The sequence below is a fragment of the Ictidomys tridecemlineatus genome, chromosome 11 (assembly GCF_052094955.1).
Source record: "Ictidomys tridecemlineatus isolate mIctTri1 chromosome 11, mIctTri1.hap1, whole genome shotgun sequence".
NCBI classification, from domain to species: domain Eukaryota; kingdom Metazoa; phylum Chordata; class Mammalia; order Rodentia; family Sciuridae; genus Ictidomys; species Ictidomys tridecemlineatus.
In genome coordinates, this window is record NC_135487.1 from 113,971,453 (window position 1) to 113,996,519 (window position 25,067).

Genomic DNA, 25,067 nt, shown 5'->3' on the forward strand with positions numbered 1-25,067 from the left:
TGATCCAATACATATGGCCGTATAGTTCCTTCACATCCTTCAGGATCCTTCCAATCTAATACCATTGCACTTCTATGGGGATTAGTTGCCACTCCTAGGCTTCAAAGAGTTTTAGTGGCTTGTTGTAATGGCGAATGTTTTGGCCATTCTTGATGAGAGATGATGCTAAGGTCTGCACCTTTATCCAATAGCCCATTAAATTCATGTCCTTGAATATTTAGTTTTAGCATGGGGCAAGAATCTAAATTTAAAGAAAGCATAGCCCAATCTACACCTATAGAGCCTAATCCCTTGGAACCTCTTTCTACAGTATGACTGGAAAATTTATCATGCAGGCTGGGTATTATTAGTAACTGTGTTATTCTATCTCCTGGTGAAATTACTGATATACCCTTTGGAGAACTGGCTATAATTTTTATTTCACCTTCATAATCGGGATCAATTACCCCAGGACTTATCATAAGTCCTTTTAGAGTAGAAGAACTGTGTCCCAATAATAAGCCTACCATTCCTTTGGGAAGAGGTCCTTTTACCCCTGTGGGAATGATTTGAACTCCCATCTCTGGAGATAGTACTGCGCTGGCAGAGGTGCAGATGTCCAACCCTGCACTCCCTCTGGTTTGTCTGATGAGGGATCTAATGGACAATGTGTCCTAGACACTACCCTGATGGGGTTACTGGGTTCCTCAGTGCTCCCTGTATTTGTGGTTTTGGGCTCTGGAGCATTGGTCCACCCTGTCCATTTTTTGGCAATGAAGCCTGATGCCTTTCTCTATGATATCGTGGATAAACACTTGGTCCTTGTTCGTTTTTTGATAATGGAGCACCCTCTATGGTGTTTTGACAATGGCATTCATTAGTCCAATGTCTCCCTCTATGGCTCGTGGGCAAATACCCCATATTCTACTCCTTTGATACCTAGTTTTGTTAAACCCTTCTTCTATGGGGCAATTCCTTTTAAAATGTCCTGTTTGTTCACAATGGTAGCATGTTCTTGGCCTGCCATCTAAAGCCTGTTTTATTGCAGCTGCCACGACTTGCCCTAGTTCATTAATGTATCTACATAATTTAATATATGTGTTTAAATCTTCATGTTTCCATGGTCTAATGACTTCTCTGCACCAACAATTCGCTTGCTCATAAGCCAGTTGTTTAATTAATGGTATTGCTTGTTCTGTATTCCCAAAAACTCTGGTAGCTGTTTGAATAAGCCTATCTACAAATTCGGCATAAGGTTCATTAGCTCCTTGTATTACCTTACATTATTGACCTTGTAAACCTCCATGTCCTTGTAAAGTCTTCCATGCCCTAACTGCATCTATAGCAATTTGTGCGTATACACTGGAATCATATGCAATTTGTTGCTGCTGATCCTCATAAGGTCCCTTTCCTAACAACATATCTAGATTTCTCTGAGGATAACCAGCTGCTGCATTTTGCCTAGCCATCTCCTTGCAAAATTTCTAATTGGCAACCTTCCATAACAGGTATTAACCTCCATTTAGCACAGCTTTACACATATTAGCCCAATCTGCTGGCGTCATGTTCAGGTTGTTAATGAATTCGACCATGCTTACAGTGAAGGGTGCTTGAGCACCATAGGTTGTTACAACCTCTTTTAGATGCTTCACTGTTTTGAAATTTAAAGCATTGTGAATTTGCTGCCCTCCTGCCTCAAATGCAGGGCATGTTAATATTTGAGATCCTGTCTCGGGATCCCATCTATCAACTGTGGGGGTTGGGGGCCTCCCAGCATATGGAGGTGGCCTTGTTGGTTGGACACTTACATCCTCTGGTGATAGAAAGGTGTTAGTAGCAATCTCCTGTAGAGGTGGTGCTGTTGGTTGGACACTTATTCCCTGTGGTGATAGAAAGGTACTAGTAGCAGTCTCCTGTTGTAACTTTCCCCCTGATGGCTTTTTCTGCTCTAAACTTTTTCTCTGTCTGACTAGCTTGAGAGGACTTCTCTTTTACTCGAGTTTTTTCCTCTGTCTGACTAGTTCGAGAGACCTTCTCTTTTAATTGATTTTTTTTTCTCTGTCAAACTAGTTCGAGAGACTTTATCTTTTACTTGATTTTTTTCCTCTGTCTGAATAGCTCGAGAGGCCTTCTCTTTTACTTGAATTTTTTTCCTCTGTCTGACTAGCTCAAGAGACTTTCTTTTTTACTTGAATTTTTTTCTCTGACTAGCTCGACAGACCTTCTCTTTTACTTGAATATTTTACTATAACTATAATACAACCCAACAAGATAACGCCAAACAAAACTGAAACAGAATGAAACAAAAGTAGAACAACAGAAAATCATTATAGCCTTTCTATCCTCCTGAAATGTCCATCCGTCCTTTCTCCCTATCGGTTCCTCAGATGTGAGCGGTTTTTCTTCCACCTTACACATCTCCAGGGACAGGCAACTTAAAACAAAAGTGAAGCAAAACAAAAGAAGAATCTTAAAATGGCTACCCATCCTCTTGCCCTGCCCTCAGGGGCGAGCAGTTTACCTTATCACTTACCCTCAGTCGTTCCCGTGTGGGCCACCAAATACCGTAGTCTGGCTAGGCACAATTCAGGAGCCACTTGTCAAAAGAAACAAACTTTATTTTCAGAACACACACACCACACCACACAGCTCCTGAAGAAAACCCCTCAGAGCCCAACTGCCACCACTGGCTTCCCACAAGCCTCCCAACCTCCCCCACTCCTCCTGCTCTTGAGGCTGATTGGCTGGGTCACATGGGTGGAGCCAAAAAAAGTTCCCCAATGAGCAGCTCCAAGGTCTGAAAGGGTGAGTAAACAGCTCAATGAGCATCACTGCAGAGGAGCCAATCAGTTGGCAGCTAGAAGTTTGCTGGGGCAGCTAGAAGTTTGCTGGGGCCGCTGTGAGCCAATCATCAGCTGGCAGCTGGAAGTTTGCTGGGGCCCCTTCGGCTGTGGCTTTCAACAGCTTTGTGTGAGTGTGTGTTATTTATGAGTGGTTATTGGCATCTTCTAGTACTTTTGAGTTTATTCCCCCAGTGATATGTGCTGTTGAGCATCTTTTCAGACATCTTGATACTGTGTCTAGAGCTTATTTAATGAAGGATATTTCCACATCTCCTTCTCTTCTCCTCTACTTCTTCTCTGCAACTCCTTTGCCTCAGCATCCCATCATTTTAAGTAGTTGGACATGATCATTAATTAAAGCAGTGCTATTGTGTATTTTGATGATTTTGTTATTTAGAAGGTATATATGTGCAACCTTTTTACAAGTTACCTGAACCAGCCCTTAATTTTTAGTTGTTTCTTAGGTCAAAACTTTAAAGGCAATAATTACCAGAGAGGAGAAATGATATTAGGAGGCAGTAGGTTATGACATTACAGCATTTCCCACAGTTATCATTTGAAATATTCAATACCATAAAATATTGACTTCTATTTAGAAAAGTAACTCTGTTGTCTTTTTTACTTTTTCTGATTATTACAATATTACAAATATATAATTTTCATAGCATGAATTATTAAGGCCAATAATTTTCCATCTCATCCTCTACAATTTTAATTTATTTTGACCTCATGTAAAATATGTTACCAAGAAAATGAAGAACCTGTTGATATATGAGGCAGTGTACCCTTATAAGACTGAGAAGCACAGACATCTGCTTAAGAAAACCCTCCTCCTTCTTCAGATAAATTACAAGGTGGCACACACCTGAAATCCCAGCTATTTGAGACATTCAGGCAAGATGATTTAAGTTTAAAGAGAGTCTCAAATAATGTAGCAATGCCCTAAACATCTTATTGAGACCCTGTATCAAAATAAAAAATACAAAGGGCCTGGAATGTGGCTCAGTGGTTAATCAGAGCTGGGTTCAATCACTGCTAGGTTCAATCCCTGGCCAAACAAAAAACCAAAAATGTGACTTGAACCCAATTCATTAAAAAGCCTTAAAACTGTTGGGAGATTCTAAAAATTATTTTTTGGGGAATACTTTGGATCATGACATGTAAAATAATTTTTATTTAAGAGTTTTTTCAGAGATGCTTATAAGGTTACTGAAAACATTTTTTAAATAATTCTCTCTCTCTGTTTTTTTTTTTGTTTTGGTGCTTGGGTATTTGAACCCAGGGCCTCATGCATGCCAGGCAAGCACTTTACCACTAAGCCACATCCCCAGCACAATTCTTATTCTTTTTTAAAATACAATTTTTTAGTTCTAATCAGTTATACATGAGAGTAGATAGATCTTCAATTCATTGTACACAAATGGAGCAGTATTTTTTACTTCCCTGGTTGTACATGAAATAGATTCACATCATTCTTGCAATCATACACATACCTAGGGTAATGATGTCCATCTCATTTCACCATTTTTTCTATTCCCTCCAAATTTCTTCACTCATCTCATGACCCCCTACCTCATTATGGATTAGAATACACTTATCAGAGAAAACTTTCAGTCCCCCCTTTTTTTTAAGATTGGGTAATTTTGCTTACCATGATATTATCCATCTCCCTCCATTTACCTGCAAGCACCATAATTTTATTTTCCTTTAATACTAAGTAATTTTTCTTTGTGTATATGTGCCACATTTTCTTTATTTATCTATTTTTATTTATTTGAATTTGTTATACATAACAGCAGAATGCAATTCAATTCATATTACACATATAGAGCACAATTTTTTTATGTCTCTGGTTATACACAAAGTAGCATAACACCATTCATGTCTTCATACATGTACTTAGGGTAATGATGTCCATATCATTTTATCATTTTTCCTGCTGCAATCCCCCCTACCTTACCATTTCTCTCTTTTTCTCTATCTAAAGTTTGTCTATTTCTCCCGTGTTCCCCGCCATCCCCATTATAAATCAGCATCCTTATATTATAGAAAACATCCAGCATTTGCTTATTTGTGATTGGCTTAATTCACTTAGCATTATATTCTCCATTCATTTACCTGCAAATGACATAATTTTATTCTCTTTTAATGCTAAGTAATATTCCATTGTGTATACCCATTCATGTACTAAAGAACATCTAAGTTGGTCTTACAATTTATCTATTGTAAATTGTGCTTTTATAAATATTGATGTGGCTAGGTTCCTATAATATAATGTTTTTAAGCCCTTTAGGTATAGACTGAAGAGTGAGATAGCTGGGTCAAATGGTAGTTTCATTCCCAGTTTTCCATGGAATCTCCATACTGCATTCTATATTAGCTGCACCAATTTGCAGTCCCAACAGCAATGTTTTAATATTCATTTTTCCACACATTCTTGCCAACACTTATTGTTTTTATTCCTTTTTAATATTTTTATTAGTTGTTCATAGACCTTTATTTTATTTACTTGTTTTTATGTGCTGATGAGAACCAAACCCAGTGCCTTGAATATGCTAGACAAACTCTCTACCACTGAGCCACAACGCCAGTCCTTGTTTTTATTCTTAATAGCTGCCATTCTGACTAAAGTACTTTTGGTTAGCATTTTTCTAATTGCTAGGGATGTTGAACATTTTTCATATATTTGTTGATAAATTGTGTATCTTCTTATGAGAAGTATCTGTTCAGCCCCTTATCATATTTATTGATTGAGTTGTTTGTTATTTGGTGTTAAGATTTTTATGTTCTTCATCTATGGGTGCTATGGCTGTGGCAAAAATTTGCTCCTAAAATGTAAGCTGTCTCTTCACCTTATTTATTTTTTTCTTTTTCTGAGAGGAAAATTTATAGTTTGAATCCATCCCATTTATTGATTTTTAATTTTATTTCTTGCTCTTTAGGAGTCTTGTTAAGAAAGTCAAGCCTAATTTGACATGAAAATTATTTGGGACTACTTTTTTCCAATTAGGTGTAGGGTCACTGGTCTATTTACTAGGTCCTTGATAAAATTTGTTATGTATTCTACAGGGTGAGAGATAGTGGTTTAACTTTATTTTGCTCCTATGGATTTCCAGTTTTCTCAACACCATTTGTTGAGAAGGCTATCTTTTTGCCGATGTATGTTCTTTGTCACTTTGTCTAATATGAAATACCTGTATTTATCTAAGTTTGTCTCTCTGTCTTCTATTCTGTGTCATTGATCCTATTCTGGGTCTCTTACTTTTCCAAATAAATTTCATGATTGCTTTTTGTATTTCTATAAGAAATAATGTTTGGATTTTAATTGGAATTACATTGAATCTGTATAGCACTTTGGGTTGTATGGGCATTTTGACAATTTTGACTTAGCTTATCCAAGAGCATGGGATACTTTTGGTTTTTGTGTGGCTCTTGTGAATGGGATTCTTTTCCTAATTTCTCTTTCAGAGCATTTAGTCACTGATGTGTAGATATGCATGTGGTTAATGGGTATTCATTTTATATTCTGCTACTTAGCTTAATTTATTTATTAAGTCTAGAAATTTTCTGGTGGATTTGTTTGGATCCTCTTAGTATAGAATCTTGTTATTGGTAAATAATGGTAAGTTTGAGTTCTTCTTTTCCTATTTGTATTTCTTTAATTTCTTTTGTCTATCTAATTTCTCTGTCTAGAATTTCAAGAACTATGTGGAATAGAAACTCTCTTTAATGGTATATTTTTATATATAATTTTTTAGGGTACATTATGATTACTCAGTACATGTATATAAGTTGAAAAATCAGACCATAGAAATAAGTACTTTAATCTCTTCAGCTGTTATTTTTTTGTTTTGGGGATTTTAATTTAATGTTAAGTTTTTCAATTTAATTTTAAGTTGCACATTTTAAGTTGTTTTAACCAATAGTCCCCCTACTGTGCCAAAGTTATTGACACAAAGTGATTTCTCCATTCTGTTTTTATACCCCTCCATGAACTCTTTCCACTTGTCCTCTCCCTGCTCTCCCATTTTCTGGTGACCACCATTCCATTCTGTTCTACTAGAACGACTTATTGTTTCCTACAAATAAATGAGAATATGTAGTGTCTGTCCTTCTGTAATGGGTATATTTCACTTAATATAAAGAAGGTCATTGGGCAACTTTTGTTATGGTAATGTGCACATGACAGAAAATTTACCATTTTGATCCTATCTTTTTTTTATTCCAAAAGCTTTGTTTTATTTGTTGTTTTATATATGCATGACAATAAATTGTATGACATATTATACATATATGAGGTGCCACCCATTTCAATTTGGGACCCATTCGTATGATTGAACTTTGTGATGCTCTATAAAAGTGCAGGTCAGACTCAGCCAGCACATTCATACTGTTGTGAAAAGATTCATAATCCATCTCTAGCACTTCTTTGTCTCAAACTATTGTGTTGCTGTCCAATTAAAACACCCCACTGACTCACTTTCTAAGACCCTGGTAACTATCATTCTATTTTCTGTCTATATAGGTTTCTACTCTCAGTTCCACTTTCTACATTAAAATATTACAACATTTGATAATTTGTGACTGATAAGTCACTTGCAATAATGTCTTCAAAGCTCACTAATTACTACCTCAGACATTTTTTTTTGTTCCAGGCTAAATTATATTTCATGGTATATCCAGGCCATGTTTTACTTATACATTCCTATGATTTGGGGCATTGATGTTTCCACCAGGGTTTGTCATTAATAATGCTACTATGAGCTCTGGTGTGCATATGATAATTTGAGTCCTTACATTCAATTCTTTTTAACAGACAATAAAATAAAAGAAAAGGCAGTAATTATTGGCACAAATTATTGACATTTTTGTTAGGAACAATGCAGCTCATTTAAGCAATTATTAAAAAGTGATATACACTCTTAATGTGTTTATAATAGATAACTCAGATCATGAAGGTGAGACTCATAAGAATTTCTTGCTTACACCAAGCAAATAAGTTGGGCCCTTGTGTTATCTCAAAAAGGTAAAACATTGACATTTCTATAATATATTTGTTATTCACATGTCTCAAAGTAACAGATTTCACCCAACATGCATATGTCCATAGTCTCTTAATCCAGAGAGCATACATTCTATGCTGTGATTTATTGTTCAAAAGCCAGTTAGGGAAACTTATCTATAATCAGTAGTTAAATATGTTCTATTTTCACCAAGAAAGATTTCCAGAAGTTAATAATTCGTTTTTCAGTACAGATTAGCAGCCAAGGGCATGTTGTGGCATAGCCATTGGCCACCATCAAATGGATATAATAACAGACAGGATCATTGCTCCACATAGTTCTTGAGGAGGAGAAGATGCTGTCCAAACAGTACATGAGCCCAAAGAAGCTCATAAGAAATAGGATGGTCCAAGTGGCCCTCTGCACAGGGGATGCTTTTAGAGAAAGGCTGGTGTTGTGAAGGTGCTGAAAGTGCCTCTTATGCCTGCACAAGAGAACCACCATGTATCCACTTGAGAGAGCCATAAGTCCTATAAGAAAGACATCCCGGAATATACCAAATACAGAAAATAAATGCCTGAGGAAATAACTCATTTGTACAATTTTGCAGGGTTCAGTAATAAACACAATGACATTTGAGGTCACATTTGGAATGGCAGTAGAAGACAATGAGAAGTGAGTATTCAAGGACATGTAGAAGGCCCACAAGAAAACAAGAAAACAAAGGGTCTGCTGTGGGGATTTATGTTTAAACTTTGCCAAGCAGGAGCTTCTGGGGCTGAGGGTGATGGCCTGGAGGACACTAAGCAGGCAGGTGGCACAAATAGAGAAGGCCCTGAAAAACCTGTGCCAATAGATTATGGATTTACATTTGATGTCATCCCAAAAGTCCTGAGACACAAAAATATTTGTAGCTGTGTACACCACAATTATCATCATCCCCAGGTGGATTAGGGCCAAGAGACCAATGATCAGGTCGATAGGCTTAAGCCTGTGCTGGAGAAGAAATGTGAAGATGTGGAAGAGAAGAAGAATGGTGTTGCCTGAGATCCCAAGGCCAACTTCAGAGAAAAATGCACTTCTTATACCAACATAATTATGTAGTTGGTAGTTCTTATCCATCTTTTGGGGAAAGAATCATGTAGTATATATCTAGGGAGAAAATGAAGAAAAAGACTTAATTCCAAATACTGTCACCCCTTGAATCTCACCCTGTTCTATTACCATCAGAAAATGTGTGGATTCACCCCCACACACCTTTCTCACTTCAGCACTCAAGTCTCTCTGATACTCTTCAGGTATCATTTTCCTGAATTATGCAACAATAGTGTGGCTCCAACTGTGTATCAACTTTTTTATCCATTCAAAATTACCATGTGCTATTGAAAATAATTTTAGATTATAATCTCATCATGAGGTTTTCTGGTATAGATCCTGACTTGCTTTTTATCTTTCTCTTCTTAGTTAAGCTTTAAGTACACCTTGAAATTTCTACAATTTTTGGTTGTATACATGGGTATATTATTTCAGTGCCATCTTTATTTTGGTTTATTACCAGACCTAATATCTTTAATATATCAACTGAGTCAATATTAAGAATTACATACTCTAACACATGATTTAAATTTTCACCTGATTACTTTCAAGTGTAATCTTAAGCAGTCTTTGATACTAAACACTGATCATCTCATCTGCAAAATTTGAGCAGTAATATTACCTTAATTCTAGAACTGTTATTTGTGCAGAAGATGAAGTTCCAAATATGAAGTGTTTCTGACATATAATGACCTTGAAAAATATTGGCCAGTATTTTTTAATTCTGAAGTTTCTCATGCATGTTACATGGAAACTTAATTCAGTTATTTTAATAACTACATCTGTGCTGCCTCAAAATGCTTTATAATTTTGGGGCATGTTATCACCATCTGAACTAAGATTTTCAGTTGTAATTTAGGATTGTGTTTGAATCCAGAGTGTAGCCATCTATCTTATATGCATGTTATTATTATCACCAGAATAGCTATCCTAAGTGATACAAGTCCAGTTTCAAATACTAGTAAGAACATTTTCTAATCTTTTCTACTCAGTCATCTGAAATCAGGGTCATAATTAATGTCTCAGATTAAAAATACATACTCAGTTCAATTGTAAGATTTTTATTAAAAAAATAATTTTACTCATGCCTGAAAGATGAGTCTTCAAAAGATTCTGACTATCCCTTCCAGGAATCAAGCAACTTTTCAGTTCAGAGGCCCAAAAATAAATTTGATATAGAAAATTTGATGTTAAACTACCAATGTGATATTTCCTATACAGACATGTTGTGCTTTAATTCAAGTGCCTGAAATAGTAAGTATGTCTTTTAAATCATTTCCAGCCATATATTAAAAATAAATGACATCAGAAAATCCTGCATGTAAGGATAAATCATTTCATGGCTCTTTACAACATGTAAATAAGATACTAAGGCTGGGTGCAGTGGTGCAAGACTCTAATCCCAGTGACTCTGGAGGCTGAAAGAGGAGAATTGCAAGTTCAAAGCCAGCCTTAGAAAAAAATGAGGTGCTAAGTAACTGAGTGTGATCCTGTCTCTAAATAAAATACAAAATAAGGCTGGAGATGTGGTTCATTATTTGAGTTTCCCTGAGTTCAAAACCCAGTACCAAAATAAATAATAAATATATAAATAGGAAAAAAGATACCAAGAGAAACTAAGGAAAGCTAATTACTCATGAATATGGAATACCATGTAAAAACTTGAGTTTATGTAGATATTTGGTTAAAATATTGAAATGTTGATTTTTGTTTATTTTAATTGGAATCTAATAATTTACTTGGATCTGGGATCCAGAATTATAATCCAACATATGTAAACATTGTGTTGTGATCAAATCAGGTTAATTTTCATTTTTTAAAATTTTCTCATTTTTATGTTGGAAACCTATAAATTCTTATAGGTTATTTATCTGGTTATTTTGAATTTTATAAGTAATTATCATTGATGGCAACCACCCTATTGTACTTTAAATCCTGAGTTACTTTTCACTCTTTTTTTTTTTTTTGGCATTCCTTGTCCACCATCTATCTCATTCTATTTCTAATAAGAGATATAGGACACTTTTCTCTTCTCAGTTTCTGTATGATGAAATTTTCAGGTTCAATGTATGAGTACCAATGTGCAATATTTGTGAAAAATGAAAACTGTCTACCACCATGAGCAAAGGACAATTTTTCCCCAAGCAATAATCAGGAAAATTGACAAAATTTGATTCATTCACTCATTTAGTGTTTTGCAGTTGTTTTACATTATAATTCCAGGATAAAAAGATTAGAAAATTATACATCAAATGTCCATATGTATCCAAGCTTTTATGGATTACATTTGATCACTAGAACTGGGTTCCCTTATTTTGTAACATCAGCATACATGTAAATGTCATATGCCTATTCTTATCAATTATTTTACACAAATAAAATATTTATGGGTATTTTACACTATAAGTACAAATAGATTCACATTTGAATAACTTTTGTTTTAGGCCACTCACAGGAGTCTGAGACAGAAGGATACCAAATTAAAAATCAGCCTCAATAAATTACCAGGGCCCCAAGTCACTTAGTGAGAGCCTGACTCAAAATAAAAAGTAGAAAGGATTGGGTATGTTGCTGAGTTATTAACCCTAATCCTGGGTACAATCCCTAGTAACAAAAAAGTCTTGAAATTTCTTCCCTCAATAGGAAAAAAATTGTATTATAAAAACAAAATTCCTTTCTATAATATCATTTCTGTGACATACAGGATCTGCTTTAATTCATTTTAAACATTTTAGCCTTATAAAAACAAGCATTAAAATACTGATTGATTAAAACTTTTGAATCACCTGTGTCTCAAGCCATTGGATGACATCAAGTTCAGTGTGACTGAGGAATCTGCAGGCCTGCGAACAGCAGTAATGAAAACCAGGTGTGAACAGAGCCATGAATTTACAATAACACTCCAGAATGTATGGATTTCTTTTTTTGGTTCATTGCCTTTAAACCAGTGAAAAATTGTTTTCTGAAAGTGAATTTCTGTATTAGTAACAGGAAAAATTTAGACTGTTTCCTAATATATGCATGAAAGAAAGGGACTCAATTTGATGTGATCCTAAGCACAACTATTCTATCTCCATGCAATGCCCAGAGAAACCCCAGAAAAATACTTTTCCAATTATCCTGATATCTCCAGTTTTGAACCAAAATCATATTAGTAAATGCTGCATATGAAATATATGTATGATTAAAATTATATAAATATAGTGGTATTGTAACAAAAGTTCTATAGTGATGTCCATGCTGACGTACCATTGTTGTTAGAAAGCATCCTGAGGAATGGGGACCATTCTTAGAGAGAAGCTAACAGCAATCCTTCAGCACAACTTTCCTCCTGTGATTCACCACACTCATGCCTGGAACAGTCTAGGAGATAGCAGGGCAGAGCACAATCTTTCTGACATCAGTGGGGTGATCTGAAACACAGTCCTCAATAATGGTTTTAGGAGTGATGCTGACAGCTTGGTAACTGGATGCCCTCTTTTAACAGTTGTTAATATTGTGCTTTATGCACTGGAGAAATCAAGATGCCCTGTCTTGACATCTTGTATGTAAGTATGTGTAAATCACAGTGAATCTAACATGAATTTCTGAAATAGGTCACATTTGAAGAATCCACATCTGGTAAGAGAAAGGAAAGGCTAAATTAATAGATGAGAAAAAGAGATCACACATGGAAAAAAAGAAATGTCTAAAACCTTCAGAACTTTCATTTGTTAGAGATGATATTGAAGACTGGGGGACCCTCATGGTTAAGATTTTCTTTACTATGTAGATCAAGAAATCTGTCATGTTAAAGAGTGTGAAAACCTGCAATCACCAAAATTATGGGTGGCTTATGATACATGCATCATCATACATCTACCCCCAAACTAGTGAGAACTCCTCAGCCAATGGACATGATCTGAAGGTCATGACAGAAGTAGAGAGAATTAAAGGAGGGGGATGACCCTCTGCAGATTCCACTGCAACTTTGGGGCTCTTGGGACATTCTGGGTGTGCAGATTCCAGGGTGAAGGAGTGAAGGGAGTACACATCTGTTCTCTCATCTGCAGTGTGAGCATCTTCCTGCCTCTCTCTTAGGGATGAGATGACAAAAGAATCCTATTACTTACTCAGCACTTAGCTATGCATGTGCAGACCCACATGCTTTGTATCATCATTACCACAGAGCATAGCTTCACTACTGTTGCCAATCCTCCCCCATCCACATCTACTATTCACTTAAGGAGGGCAAAAGGGATGAGGCAGTTGAGATTAGTTCTACTTCAAGCAAGTGGGTTTGGAACCGAGGTAAATGTAGGCAGAACTTTCTATATTGTGGCACTACTCGTGCAACAAATCTATGAAAAGCACTAGGGTGAGATGATAGGCATCTCAGGGAATGCAAAACCATCACCCAACAGATGTTAGTCCTATGGGCACATCTGTTGTAAAGTTCACAAACGCCAGCAATATGATTAGAAAAAGCCGGTGCAATATGTTGGCAAATGATTTGCAGCTATTTGTGAGAAATAGAGGTGAGAATTATCAGTTGCTTTTGTAAATTGTCGGGGTTGTAAAACTCAGGATTCACACTTACAGCTATGATATTTACATTACCAATATTTAAAATTTCTGCAGATAAAAGCCACTATAAGACAAAGTGTATTTTTAAAGTAAATAAACAGGAAGCCCCAGAGGTGCTTCTTCACAGATCCTAAGGTAACATTACTGGAAAAAAATTAGAAGTCCTGCAGAAGAGTCCTTCTCCCTGATTGATGTAGTGATGGGAGTTTTCACTCCTGCTTTCTAGATCAACACCTTTGGCTTTCCTTTCTCTTCTTGTTCTTTGTGTTTTAGTGACAGGAAACTGAGATAGATTCACATTTTTCTAATCATGCTAAAAACATAAAAAATTGAGTTTAGGAAAAAAAACTGAAAGTTAGGTACTGCTACCAGGGTAGGATGGGATTTAAGTGACCTAAAAGTTCCTCTAAAAAAATCAAATTCAAACATTTTCAATAGTGCAGAAATTGAAATATATATATATATATATATATATATATATATATATATATATACAGAGACACACACACACATACATACACACACAGACACACATATATATATTTTCTCCAAACTATTGTGAATTATATTCCTGGGTTTTTTTGGCGCCAGGAAAGGGAAACTACCAGCATATTCATTTGATTTTTTAAAGGTTTAATGAACTTCAAAATCTTGTTATCATAGTCCTCTCATGTGGCATTTCCTAACTAATAGAATACAGGATCAGGAAAATTTTAATTTGTTAAATTGCATTGAATGCAAAGTCTTCATAAGAAAATTCAATTAGATATTTTATACTAGTGTGAGTTATCCCTCAATGAAATTTGATCCTAAACATAGGCCTTCATGTTCTTATAAAGGTTTCAAAACTTAGTTCTTCAAACTATGAAAGTCACTTATATCAATGAGAGATCTATTTGATTTATCAAGATGATAGAAGCAAAATTTAAGTAATAAAAATGTTCAATTAAAACATGGCTTTTTTGATAATATATATACACAAATGAGTGATTAGTATAAAGTCTCTAAAATTGAAACCATATGTAAGTTTTTTCATGGAAGACATTAAATTAAAAATAAATAAAAAACTAAGATTAAATGATAGTCCCTCTGAAAAATAGACTAACTTCAGGAGGATCTAAATTAAACAAACAAACATTCTTAGAAGAAAATATCCTCATTACACCAAACAGAACACATTCCTCCTGGCTGTGTTGGAGTGTTGGAGCTGATATCTCTTCTGCAGCTTCTGGAAACCTCACTAATAGGCTCAAATTCCTTTCTTACACAGTCTTTCTATGACCCTTGAAACACTAATTCTGCATCTGAGAAAACAGAGGTACTGGGTCTGGGATTGTGGTTCAGTGGTAGGGTACTTGCTAGCATGTGTGAGGCACTGGATTCAATTCGCAGCACTGCATATAAATAAATGAATAAAAAAATAAAGGTCCATCAACATTTAAAAAAAACCAGAGGCACTTACTCAGATGGCTGAGGCAGGGGAGGACTCCATATAGCTGAGAAGAGCCAAAGAGTTGTAAGTGTTAAGAAGAAGATGTTTTTAAATCCTACCTCTGCAGGCCTGTCATTTTAATATCTGTAGAAAGATGAATAGATTCCACTGGAGAACACAGAACTGGGGTTTCCCCAGTGGAACATGTCCCCTGTTGCTTAATTTTACTTTCTTCTCTGGTGGATAACAGCAATCCTGGGAGAGCTGAGCTCCAAAGTTTTTTCTAAGTTCCTTGGATGCATCAGGAGAGGGATCTTGATTGAGATCATGTCCTAATAAGGTTGACAATTATAGTTACTTTCATTTTGATCCTAAGATTAAATTAGTCCTAATCCCTTCCACAGTTTATGATCTCTTTATTTTCGTGAGGAATTCCTGGCACCATCTATGGTTTTCCAGTGGCTCTGAGAGTCACCTTGATACAGTGTCCAATGGACCCCACTTCCCCAGTTTGTTCTTATATAGAGCACCTGGTTTCTATGTAGGGTCAGTTCTGTACACTGTCATTGCAAAACTTGTATTCCTTTGTCTCAAGCTGTGAGTAAAATATAAAATCAATCTAAAAATGGATAATAAAAAATGCAGAGATAGAGCTGAGGTCACAGGCTGAGGAGATAACAGGCAGATTGAACATAGCAGAGCTGAGGCAGAGCCCAACCTAGGAGTTTGCTCAAAGAATCTGAATGGAGCTAGAGGGAAGCCCTGTATTTTCTTTGAGATAATGATGCAAAATTATAAACAGTCTCCTGTGTACTTTATATTAAGTTATATAAAGAATTAGAGACCAAACAAAGCCCTGTGACCTGAAGTGAAAAGAATGTACAATCATTACTAGCAGACCTAGTTATGTTCTAGATGTTGCAATCAGAAGATAATTCTTTATGAATACATGAAGGGGCAATACAGGTATGATAACAAATGAAAAAATAGTTATTTCTAGATTACTAGAAAATTAAAATGAACCAATTGCAAATATATACAATGAACACTGTACCACTATAGGCTGAATTTCCACATGAATAGGCCTAGGGAGGTTTGAAAATTGCAGAAGACAGTTACAAAAAATGTCAAAGCATAAGTTATCCAAAGCCTCATGAGAGGCAAATTTAATTTTTTATATATTTTTATTTTATTTTTAATTATTTAATTTATTTAAAATTTGTTGTATTTAGTTATAGATGACAGTAGAATGCAATTTGACAAATTGTACACAAATGAAACACAACTTCTCTTTCCTCTGGCTGCTCATGTTGCAGAGTCACACCAGTAGTGTAAACGTATATGTACAAAGGATAATAAGGTCTGTCTCATTCTGCTGAGCTTCCCATCTCCTAAGCCCCATCTTTCCTCTAACTTGTCTCTGCAAAATCCAAAGTTCTCCATTCTTCCCTACTCCTCCCATTATGAATCATCATCCATTTATCAGAGCAAACATTTGGCCTTTGGTGTTTTGGGAATGGCTTATTTTATTTAGTTTCATCCATTTACCAGCAAATGCCATAATTTCATTCTTTGTTAATATTCCCTTAGGTATATAAATCCCATTTTCTTTATCAAGTCATCTGGTAAAGGGCTTCTAGATTGGTTCCATAGTTTAGCTATTGTAAATTGAATTGCTATAGATATTGATATGGCTTCATCACCATAATATGCTGATTTTAGGTTCTTTGTGTACAAATGAAGGAATTGGATAGTTGGGTCAAATAGTGGTTCCATTCCAAGGGTTTTGTGTGTGTGTGTGTGTGTGTGTGTGTGTGTATGTGTGTGTTTTTGTGTTGTTTTTTTTTTGTTTTTGTTTTTAGGAATCTTTATACTGCTTTCCAAAATGGTTGCACCATTTTGCAATCCCAAGAGTAATGTATGCATGTGCATTTTTCTCTACATCCTTGCCAAAAGTTATTGTTGCTTATATTCTTGAAAATTGCCATTCTGACTGGAATGAGATGAAATCTTAAGAGTAGGTTTATTTTCATTTCTCTAATTGCTAGAGATGAACATATTTTTAAAATATTTGTGAAGACACGTCTGTAAAGTATCTGTTCAGTTCCTTAGCCCATTTATTAATCATTTATTTGATGTTTGCATTTTTTAGTCCTTTATATATCCTGAAAATTAGTGCTCTGTCTGAGGTGCACGAGGTAAAAATTATTGTGCATTCTGTAGGATGTCTGTTCATATTATTGATTTTTTTCTTTGCTGACATGAAGTTTTTAGTTTTATTTTATTACCTTTTTTTTTTTATTTTACTTTGTGTGCTTAAAGAGCCTTCTTAAGGAAAGCAGGTCCTAAGCCAACATGATGAGGATTTGGTCCCATGTTTATCTCTATTAACTACATAGTCTCTTTTCTAATGCCTAAGTCTCAGGTCCACTTTGAGTTTATTTTTGTACAGAGTGAGATAAAGGTATAACTTAATTTTCCAGTCTTCCTAACACCATTTTTTGAAAAGGCTATCTTTTCTCCAATGTATGTTTTTGGCATCTTTGTCTAGAATGAGATAGCCATATTTATGTGAGTTTTTCACTGGGTCATGTACTTTATACCCTTCAAATACAAGTCTTTTTGGTGACAATATCATGACATTTTTGTAACTATTGCTCTTTAGTATACTTTAATTTTTGGTATTGCTATGCATTCTGCTTCATTCTTTTTGATAAGGATTGCTTTGGCTATTCTGGCTCTCTTATTTTTCCAAATAAATTTCATCATTTTTTTCCTCATTTTATAAAAAAAGTCATTGGGATTTTAATATGCATTGCATTAAATCTGTGTAACAGTTTTGGTAGCATGGCAATTTTTACTATATTAATTCTACCTATCCAAGAGCATGATAGACCTTTCTATATTCTAAGGTCTTCTTCGATGTCTTCCTTTAATTTTCATTGTTGAGGCCTTTCACCTATTTTGCTAAACTAATTTCTCAAATATTTTTGAGGCTAACATGAATGGTGTAATTTTTTAAATTTATCTTGCAATGGATTCATAGCTTATATATAGAAAAAACACTTGCTGGTGAGGATTTGGGGAAAAGAGTACAGTTGTACATTGCTGGTGGGACTGCAAATTGGGGTGGCCAATTTGGAAAGCAGTATGGAGATTCCTTGGAAAGCTGGGAATGGAACCACCATTTGATCCAGCTATTCTCCTTCTCAGACTATTCCCCAAAGAACTAAAAAGAGCGTACTATAGGGATACAGCTACATCAATGTTCATAGAGTACAATTCACAATAGCTAGAATGTGGAACCAACCTAGATGCCCATCAATAGATGAATGGATAAAAAAAATTTGGCATTTGTACACAATTGAATATTACTCAGCACTAAAAAATAACAAAATCATGGCATTTGCAGGGAAATGGATGGCATTAGAGAAGATTATGCTAAGTGAAGTTAGCCAATCCCTAAAAAACAAAGGCCAAATGTCTTCTTTGATATAAGGAGGGTGACTCAAAACAGAGCAGGGAGGAAGAGCATGAGAAGAAGATTATCATTAAGCAGGGATGAGAGGTGGGAGGGAATGGGAGAGAGAAGGGGAATTGCATGGAAGATGGAAGGAGACCCTCATTGTTATACAAAATTACACAGAAGAGGATATGAGGGGAAAGGGAAAAAATAGAAATGAATTACAGTAGATGGGGTAGAGAGAGATGTAGGGAGGGGAGAAGAGGAGGTATAGGAAGGGGATAGGAAAGGCAGCAGAATACAACAGACACTAGTATGGTAGTATGTATAAACGTGGATGTGTAACCAATGCGATCCTGCAATCTGTACACGTGGTAAAAATGGGAGTTCATAACCCACTTGAATCAAATCTATGAATTATGATGTGTCAAGATCATTGTAATGTTTTGAGCAACCAATAAAAAAAGAAAAACACTTGATTTAAGGGTGTTAAATTTGTATTGCTACATTGCTGAATTCATTTATTAGTTCTAGAAGTTTTATGTTAATTTTTTTGCATCTTCTAAATGTATAATTTTGTAGCTGGCAAATAGTCATATCTTGAGTTCTTCTTTTACTATTTGTATGCTTTAATTTCTTTTGTCTATGTGATTGTTTTGACTAGAGTTTCAAGGGTATGTTGAATAAAAATTGTGAAAGAGGGCATTCCTGTCTTGTTCCAGTTGAGGGAGGGAATGCTTTCTATTTTTCTACATTTAGAATGATGTTAGCCTTTGACTTAGCATAGATAGCTTTTAAAATGTTGAGGTATGTTTCTAGTATTACTAGTTTTTCTAGTATTTTGAACATAAAGAGGCGCTGTATTTTGTCACATGATTTTCCTGCATCTATTGAGATAATGATTATTGTCTGTATGTCTGTTTATATGATGTACCTTATTTATTGATTTTAATATATTGAACCAACCTTGCATCCCTGAGATAAACCCCACTTGATCATGTGCACTCTATTTGTAATATGATTTTGTATACAGTTTGCCAGAATATTACTGAGCAAGGTTAGTAAACCTGAGCTTAGGACCCACAAGGATAGCATTAATGTGGAAGAAAAGAAGAAAGGTGTTTGCTGAGATCTCAATACCAGCCTGGGGATAAAAAATTAAGGCAATATTTCTGGAATGTTCATTTATCATCCTGGAGAGTTGAAGTAAGTAATGATTCTGGAAAGAGAACCACCAATGTTTGACAGCAGAAGCATTTTAATTGACATGCATCTAATCTTTGTCTCACAATTTTCAACCTTTATCATAATCCTTTTATCAAAATAATTCTGTGTAATAAGATTTGACTCTTGATTCCTCATCTCAATGTCAGTTGAGGGCTGGGAGTGAAACTCTGTTTGAACATTGGACATCATGCATGAAGCCCTGAGTGCCATGCCAGTACTCTAGTAAGTGTTTAATTAAATAGATGATTTTTAAAAATTTCACTCAGCATCATTCATTATTTCAAATCATGAATTCATAATTTTTTAAAATCTTATTTTATGTTTTGCAAGTGTGGAAGATTGAACCTTTGCACATTCTAGGCAAGCACTCTGCCAATTGCGTACACCCACCAAATGAAATGATTTTGCATATCTCCCCTGAGGGATCTATATCACACATTTCTTAATAAGCCTGCAGTACTGTCTCTGCTTTCTTTTATATAATAAATTACCTTGTTTAATGGAGCTTTTATATTTATTTCTTTCCTTTTTCTGTCTTTTCTCTAGACTTCTTAAGGGTGGAGATACTGTGCTATTTTTTATTTGGATCTACAGCTTGCCAGACATTGATGCTTAAATAAATGTTGGTCAGCAAGATAGCTGGTGTCTATATTGCCATCTGGAAATAATTATCTTCTAGGTCAATCATCCAAAAAGACCCAGTTTTCATAATTTATTTGTGGAAGTACAGAATAATGAAGATTTTGTAGTGTGTATCCTCTTCCATGGATGCTTTTGTTTTACAAGGTCCTACCCATTACTACCTAGGTGAGCATTGTCAATTCATTTAACTAATGTTCTTGTCACTTAACGTTGATGTGTTAAAGGGAATATGATTACTACTTTTCTCATAGCATTTTGGAATTGACAATAAACCTAAAACCATTGAGAAAAATGCTTGACATGTATGAAACACTATAGAAGTGTTAATTATTTATTATTTATTAGTACCTACATTTGTCTTGGGACAAATAATATAGTATATTAAAGATGTTATAACTTATAGAAAAATGCCTAGGCTAATATTGAGGTACTTTGGCAAACTGGATCCTCACATGCTAGTACTATTATAGATTTTGTTTTTCATTTTTTAATCTAATACTCTATTGGCCTCAGAACATAGCCTCAGATATTTTCAACACATTCCAGGGAAACAGACAGACAGATGGTATGGCCTTCTTCTCCATTATTAGTAGAATAAAATCAATTACTTTATATTTTTAGTTTTTTTCACACTGATGCTCAGAGGTCAGAACATATATGTTCAGGGTCTCCTTTAGTTAATATTTCATACGGACTCACAGTTCTGCATCTATGTGGTGAAAATAACAGGGAAATAACTGCAACTCTGTCATTTTTTTAATCTCCATAACATGTGGCCTAAATTTTTTTATATTTATAATACTGTAAAATTAGTTTTAGCTCCTTGAAAAGTCTCTACATGAAAAATAAGTACTGAAGAATAAATGATTTTTATGGTTTAAATCTTTGATTTTTCCCAAACATATTTCTAATGGAAGGAAGAGTTATTAAGCATCTATATCCTTGAAAAAAATGCTCAGGAAAGCAGGGAAAAAAACCTTAGAAAGATATTCAGAGACACACAGATTTCTCAGGCTAGGGAATACCCAGAGCACCTGTGTAGAAGCTTCAAAGACTCTATTAGCAGAATGAAGAGTATGAGATATTGATCTTTCAGTTGAGTGTCAGCTCTGTGTTTTGATACAACAGTTCAGTGTTGGATTAGAAGCAGAATCCTATGAGAAATGAGATAACTTTTGGCGGAGAACTGGGTGCTGAGCTAATTATCATTGCAGGGCATTTGTGTGGTTTGCATAGTAGGAAAATAGCAGAGAGAACCACAGGTTTAGGAGATGAAAAATCACAAGCATCACTGACATAAATACTAGGTGGAACAAGCTAAAAACCCAAGTGTGGAATCTGGAAATGTTTTTATACAAAACAACAAAGTGGGACTTTAACCAAACTGCTCATTGGTTCATCTGCCTCTGAGTAAATAACTGAAGAAATAGTTTCTGCACACATTCTGTAAAAGCAATGAAGCATTTGATTTAAAGAAAAATTTATAATTCAGGATTTGGTCCTGTAATGTTTAAACCTGTAACACTCCAGTTGGCACATCCATGACCAAGTATGAAAAGGGGCTGTCCACCATGAGTAAGATTTAGAACAACTGGAAGTCATTTCAGACTTGTGGCTACTCTTTGGATCATGTTACAATATTCACTACCTCAGACACCTTTTAAAACATAGTAGGTGCTGAAAGACACATGAGTGTTCAGGAATAGCCACCCAGCCATTGAGTCTCCTTCAGGGAAACTGTTCCTGTTTCCCAAGCTTAAGTCATTCTGCCACCAAAGTCTGGATTTAGATATTTGGGAACCACACATTATTGAGATAATGAATTGCCAAATGAGAATGTGAAACATTTTCAGTCCCACAAATTTATGTAGAGAAAGAAATTACGTGTTTGAATTATTATTCCTCATGAGTCTTTATACTTTCAAATCACTTAGGTAAGATAATAACCCTTGTAATGTTATAAATTCTGATTATAAAATAAAAATAATTTATGTTTCATGCAAATACCTATTCTATTAAAATTTAAAAGCTCTGTAGCACATTAGGAATAAATAACTGTATCTTCGATATAATGGAGTAAAAGACTTCAAAATTCCTTCCTCCAGGGCCTACCTAGGAGCCTCCTCTAGCGCCTCTTATCTGGGAGTTTGGGTTGAAGCTTCCAAGATAAAGTTGTATAGGACAGACAGCTCTAGCTCATCTCTCAGTAACTGGTAATCATGGTGCTGCATCTGAAGTCTGACACTATCTGTCATGCATATGTTATAGAAGGTGCCCTCAAAGGAAAAGAATAGTACTTTTATTCTCATACAATGGTAAATAAGCCTCATGTGGATGAATTTTTTGTGTGTATAGCTCTTATTTTTCAAAGCATGTGAACCTAGATTTGGGGATGTTTCATAGGAAACAGATCTTAGCCCACTACCATGTTTCAAAATGCATACATCCTGGCATAAAAGATTGAAGTATGAAAAACACAATGTTATATATGAATAAATATAAAGTGGAAAGATTTATTTCTCTGGTCTTTCTGCTGAAAGTAGGTCATAATAATGACACTTAAATATCAATACATTTACCTCTCAGTAAAATTTTATTTCTAAACACCTTGGTTTAGTCAGTAATCCCAGTGACATTGGAAACTGAAGCAGGAGGATCACAAGTTTAAAGCTGGCCTCAGCAACTTAACAAGTTCCTAAGCAACCGAGAGAGATCCTGTCTGAAAATAAAACATAAAAAGTGCTGGGAATGTTGCTCAGTTGTTAAGCACAACTAAGTTCAACCTTGGTAACATAATAAATATTTGCCTTTGTTGAGAGAATAAAATAGGTAGAGTGAACAGGAACATTTTGTGCAGCAAAGGAAAGAATAATGAGAGGTAAAGAAGGTGGGAGATGAAAAGGAAGGAGGAAAGAAAATCAAGATGGAAGCAATTCTGAGTGAGACAGTCTCCTCTTCATTGAGGTATTTATAACTTCCATCAATAACTGTAGTTCCTCAGTTTGTTCCCATGTTAGTCCTCTCCAGCACCTCTCCCCTGAGTCATGCTTGGATGTTGAGTGGATCTGTTATCATTGTTGAACATATGAGTCCTCATAAAACCTGCATGGTTTCACCCAAGCTGGGAGGTAATTCCTCCAGCTAGAGTAGATTTTAGCTTAGCCAAGAACAGGTGGCATGAGAACTTTGAATGTCTTTGAAACAGAATTTTCTCCTTCCCACCTTAAAAATTATAAACAACAATGGCTTTCCTTTTAACTTTGAAATGCCATATGTCTACTGCTTCACTCATTGAGAACTCTCTTTAATGGTCATATAAGCCTCACTGTATTTGTCCTATAATGTGCATCCTTTGCCTTTTCATGTGAACTCACTTGCTGAATTCCCACTAATCTATGGCAGGTAAAGTGTTCTCAATTAATAATTAACATGGTGGGAATGAGATGGATCTCATCCCATCTCAGACCTCTATCTCCTCAAGTGTGAGTGCAATAAAATAGCATTAAATCAATGTTTTTAAAAAATATATATTAAGAAATAACCAGTTATGCAACAAAGAGTGCAATACTTGCTGTAGGGATGGGAGGAAATGTTAACTTCCTAAGGAGTTAAGGTTCTGTTTTCCTCCCTAAAATATTTTTCCACTGGTCTTTATAATAAAAGTGAGGATTTTAAGAATAGATTTGTTGAACTTCTGGTAAAAAATGCCACCAAAATTATAAAGAGAAATAAGTTGAGGTGAATACAGGGCTGTTGTGGGGAGTTAATTCTCAGTACATAGGCATCTGTGTCACTGGGTGAGACCTGGTCCTCCCTTAGGGTAAGGCTGAGGTTGAAAAACTTCTGCTCATGTTGTGCTTCTTCTAATTAATGCACTTTATTTTTTAAGATAGTTTGAGTCTTACAGAAAAAAAGTGAGCATATTTCTGAGTTCCCACATGCCTGTGCCCAGACCCCAGGTCTCCTTTAATTCTCATTCTCTATCACTGTGGTGAATTTGTTAAAATCACCAAACCAATATGATATTCCTGAAAGAACGAACAAGGATCATCGTCAGAGAAAATGACCTTTTATTGAGGAAAAGCTCTGCATATTTATAGAGCTGGAGGTGGTTTGACAGTTATGACAGTTTAGTGGTTGAAGGGTTTGACAGTTGGCATGGGGTGTTTTCTGATTGGTAGGTAAGGATCATGTGAGCCAGCAGGAGTAGTCTGATTGGTGGGTAAGGATTATGTGAGCCAGCAGGATGCACCATTGGACGACTCTTCTCAGGGGATGGGGAAGTTAGTCTTTGGAGCCAGGTCGACTGCCAACAGTTCCAAAGTTGGCAAAGCATTCTTCACTACTTGTACAGATGCATGAGGATTGAGAAAAGCAAACTTAAATGTCCACCCTTATGGCATCATACAGAATAGTCTGAGCACCCACAAAGTCCTTATTCTATATCTCTTCACCCTCTTCTATTCCCCCTAAATACCTAGCAACCACTAATCTTCTTTGTTGTTTATTGATTTGTATTTTCAAGAAGGTCTCACAGTTTGAATAATAAGAAAAAAAGTATCATTTTGGACCACCTGTCAACAGTAGTATTTATATCTTTTCTTATTTGTTAGCTCATTTGGTTTTTATTATCATATAATACTCCATTGTATCTACATTAGCATTTTAATTGATAACATGTTACTACTTACTGAAGGATATTTTGGTTGCTTTTTGTTCATGGTGATTATGAATGAAGAAGCTATATACTTTTATATACCAGTTATCATGTGAACATAGCTTTTCATTAAATTAAACACACAGGAATGTGATTGCTG

The 25,067-nt window shown here is 35.4% G+C and overlaps 1 protein-coding gene across 1 annotated transcript; it reads right to left on the bottom strand.

Moving 5' to 3' along the window:
• Positions 1-7,677: 7,677 nt before the first annotated feature.
• LOC144368316 (vomeronasal type-1 receptor 90-like) lies at positions 7,678-9,227 on the bottom strand. The gene has a single exon (XM_078027125.1). The coding sequence runs from the start codon at positions 8,945-8,947 to the stop codon at positions 8,015-8,017; it is 933 nt and encodes a 310-aa protein (XP_077883251.1). The 5' UTR covers positions 8,948-9,227; the 3' UTR covers positions 7,678-8,014.
• Positions 9,228-25,067: the final 15,840 nt, after the last annotated feature.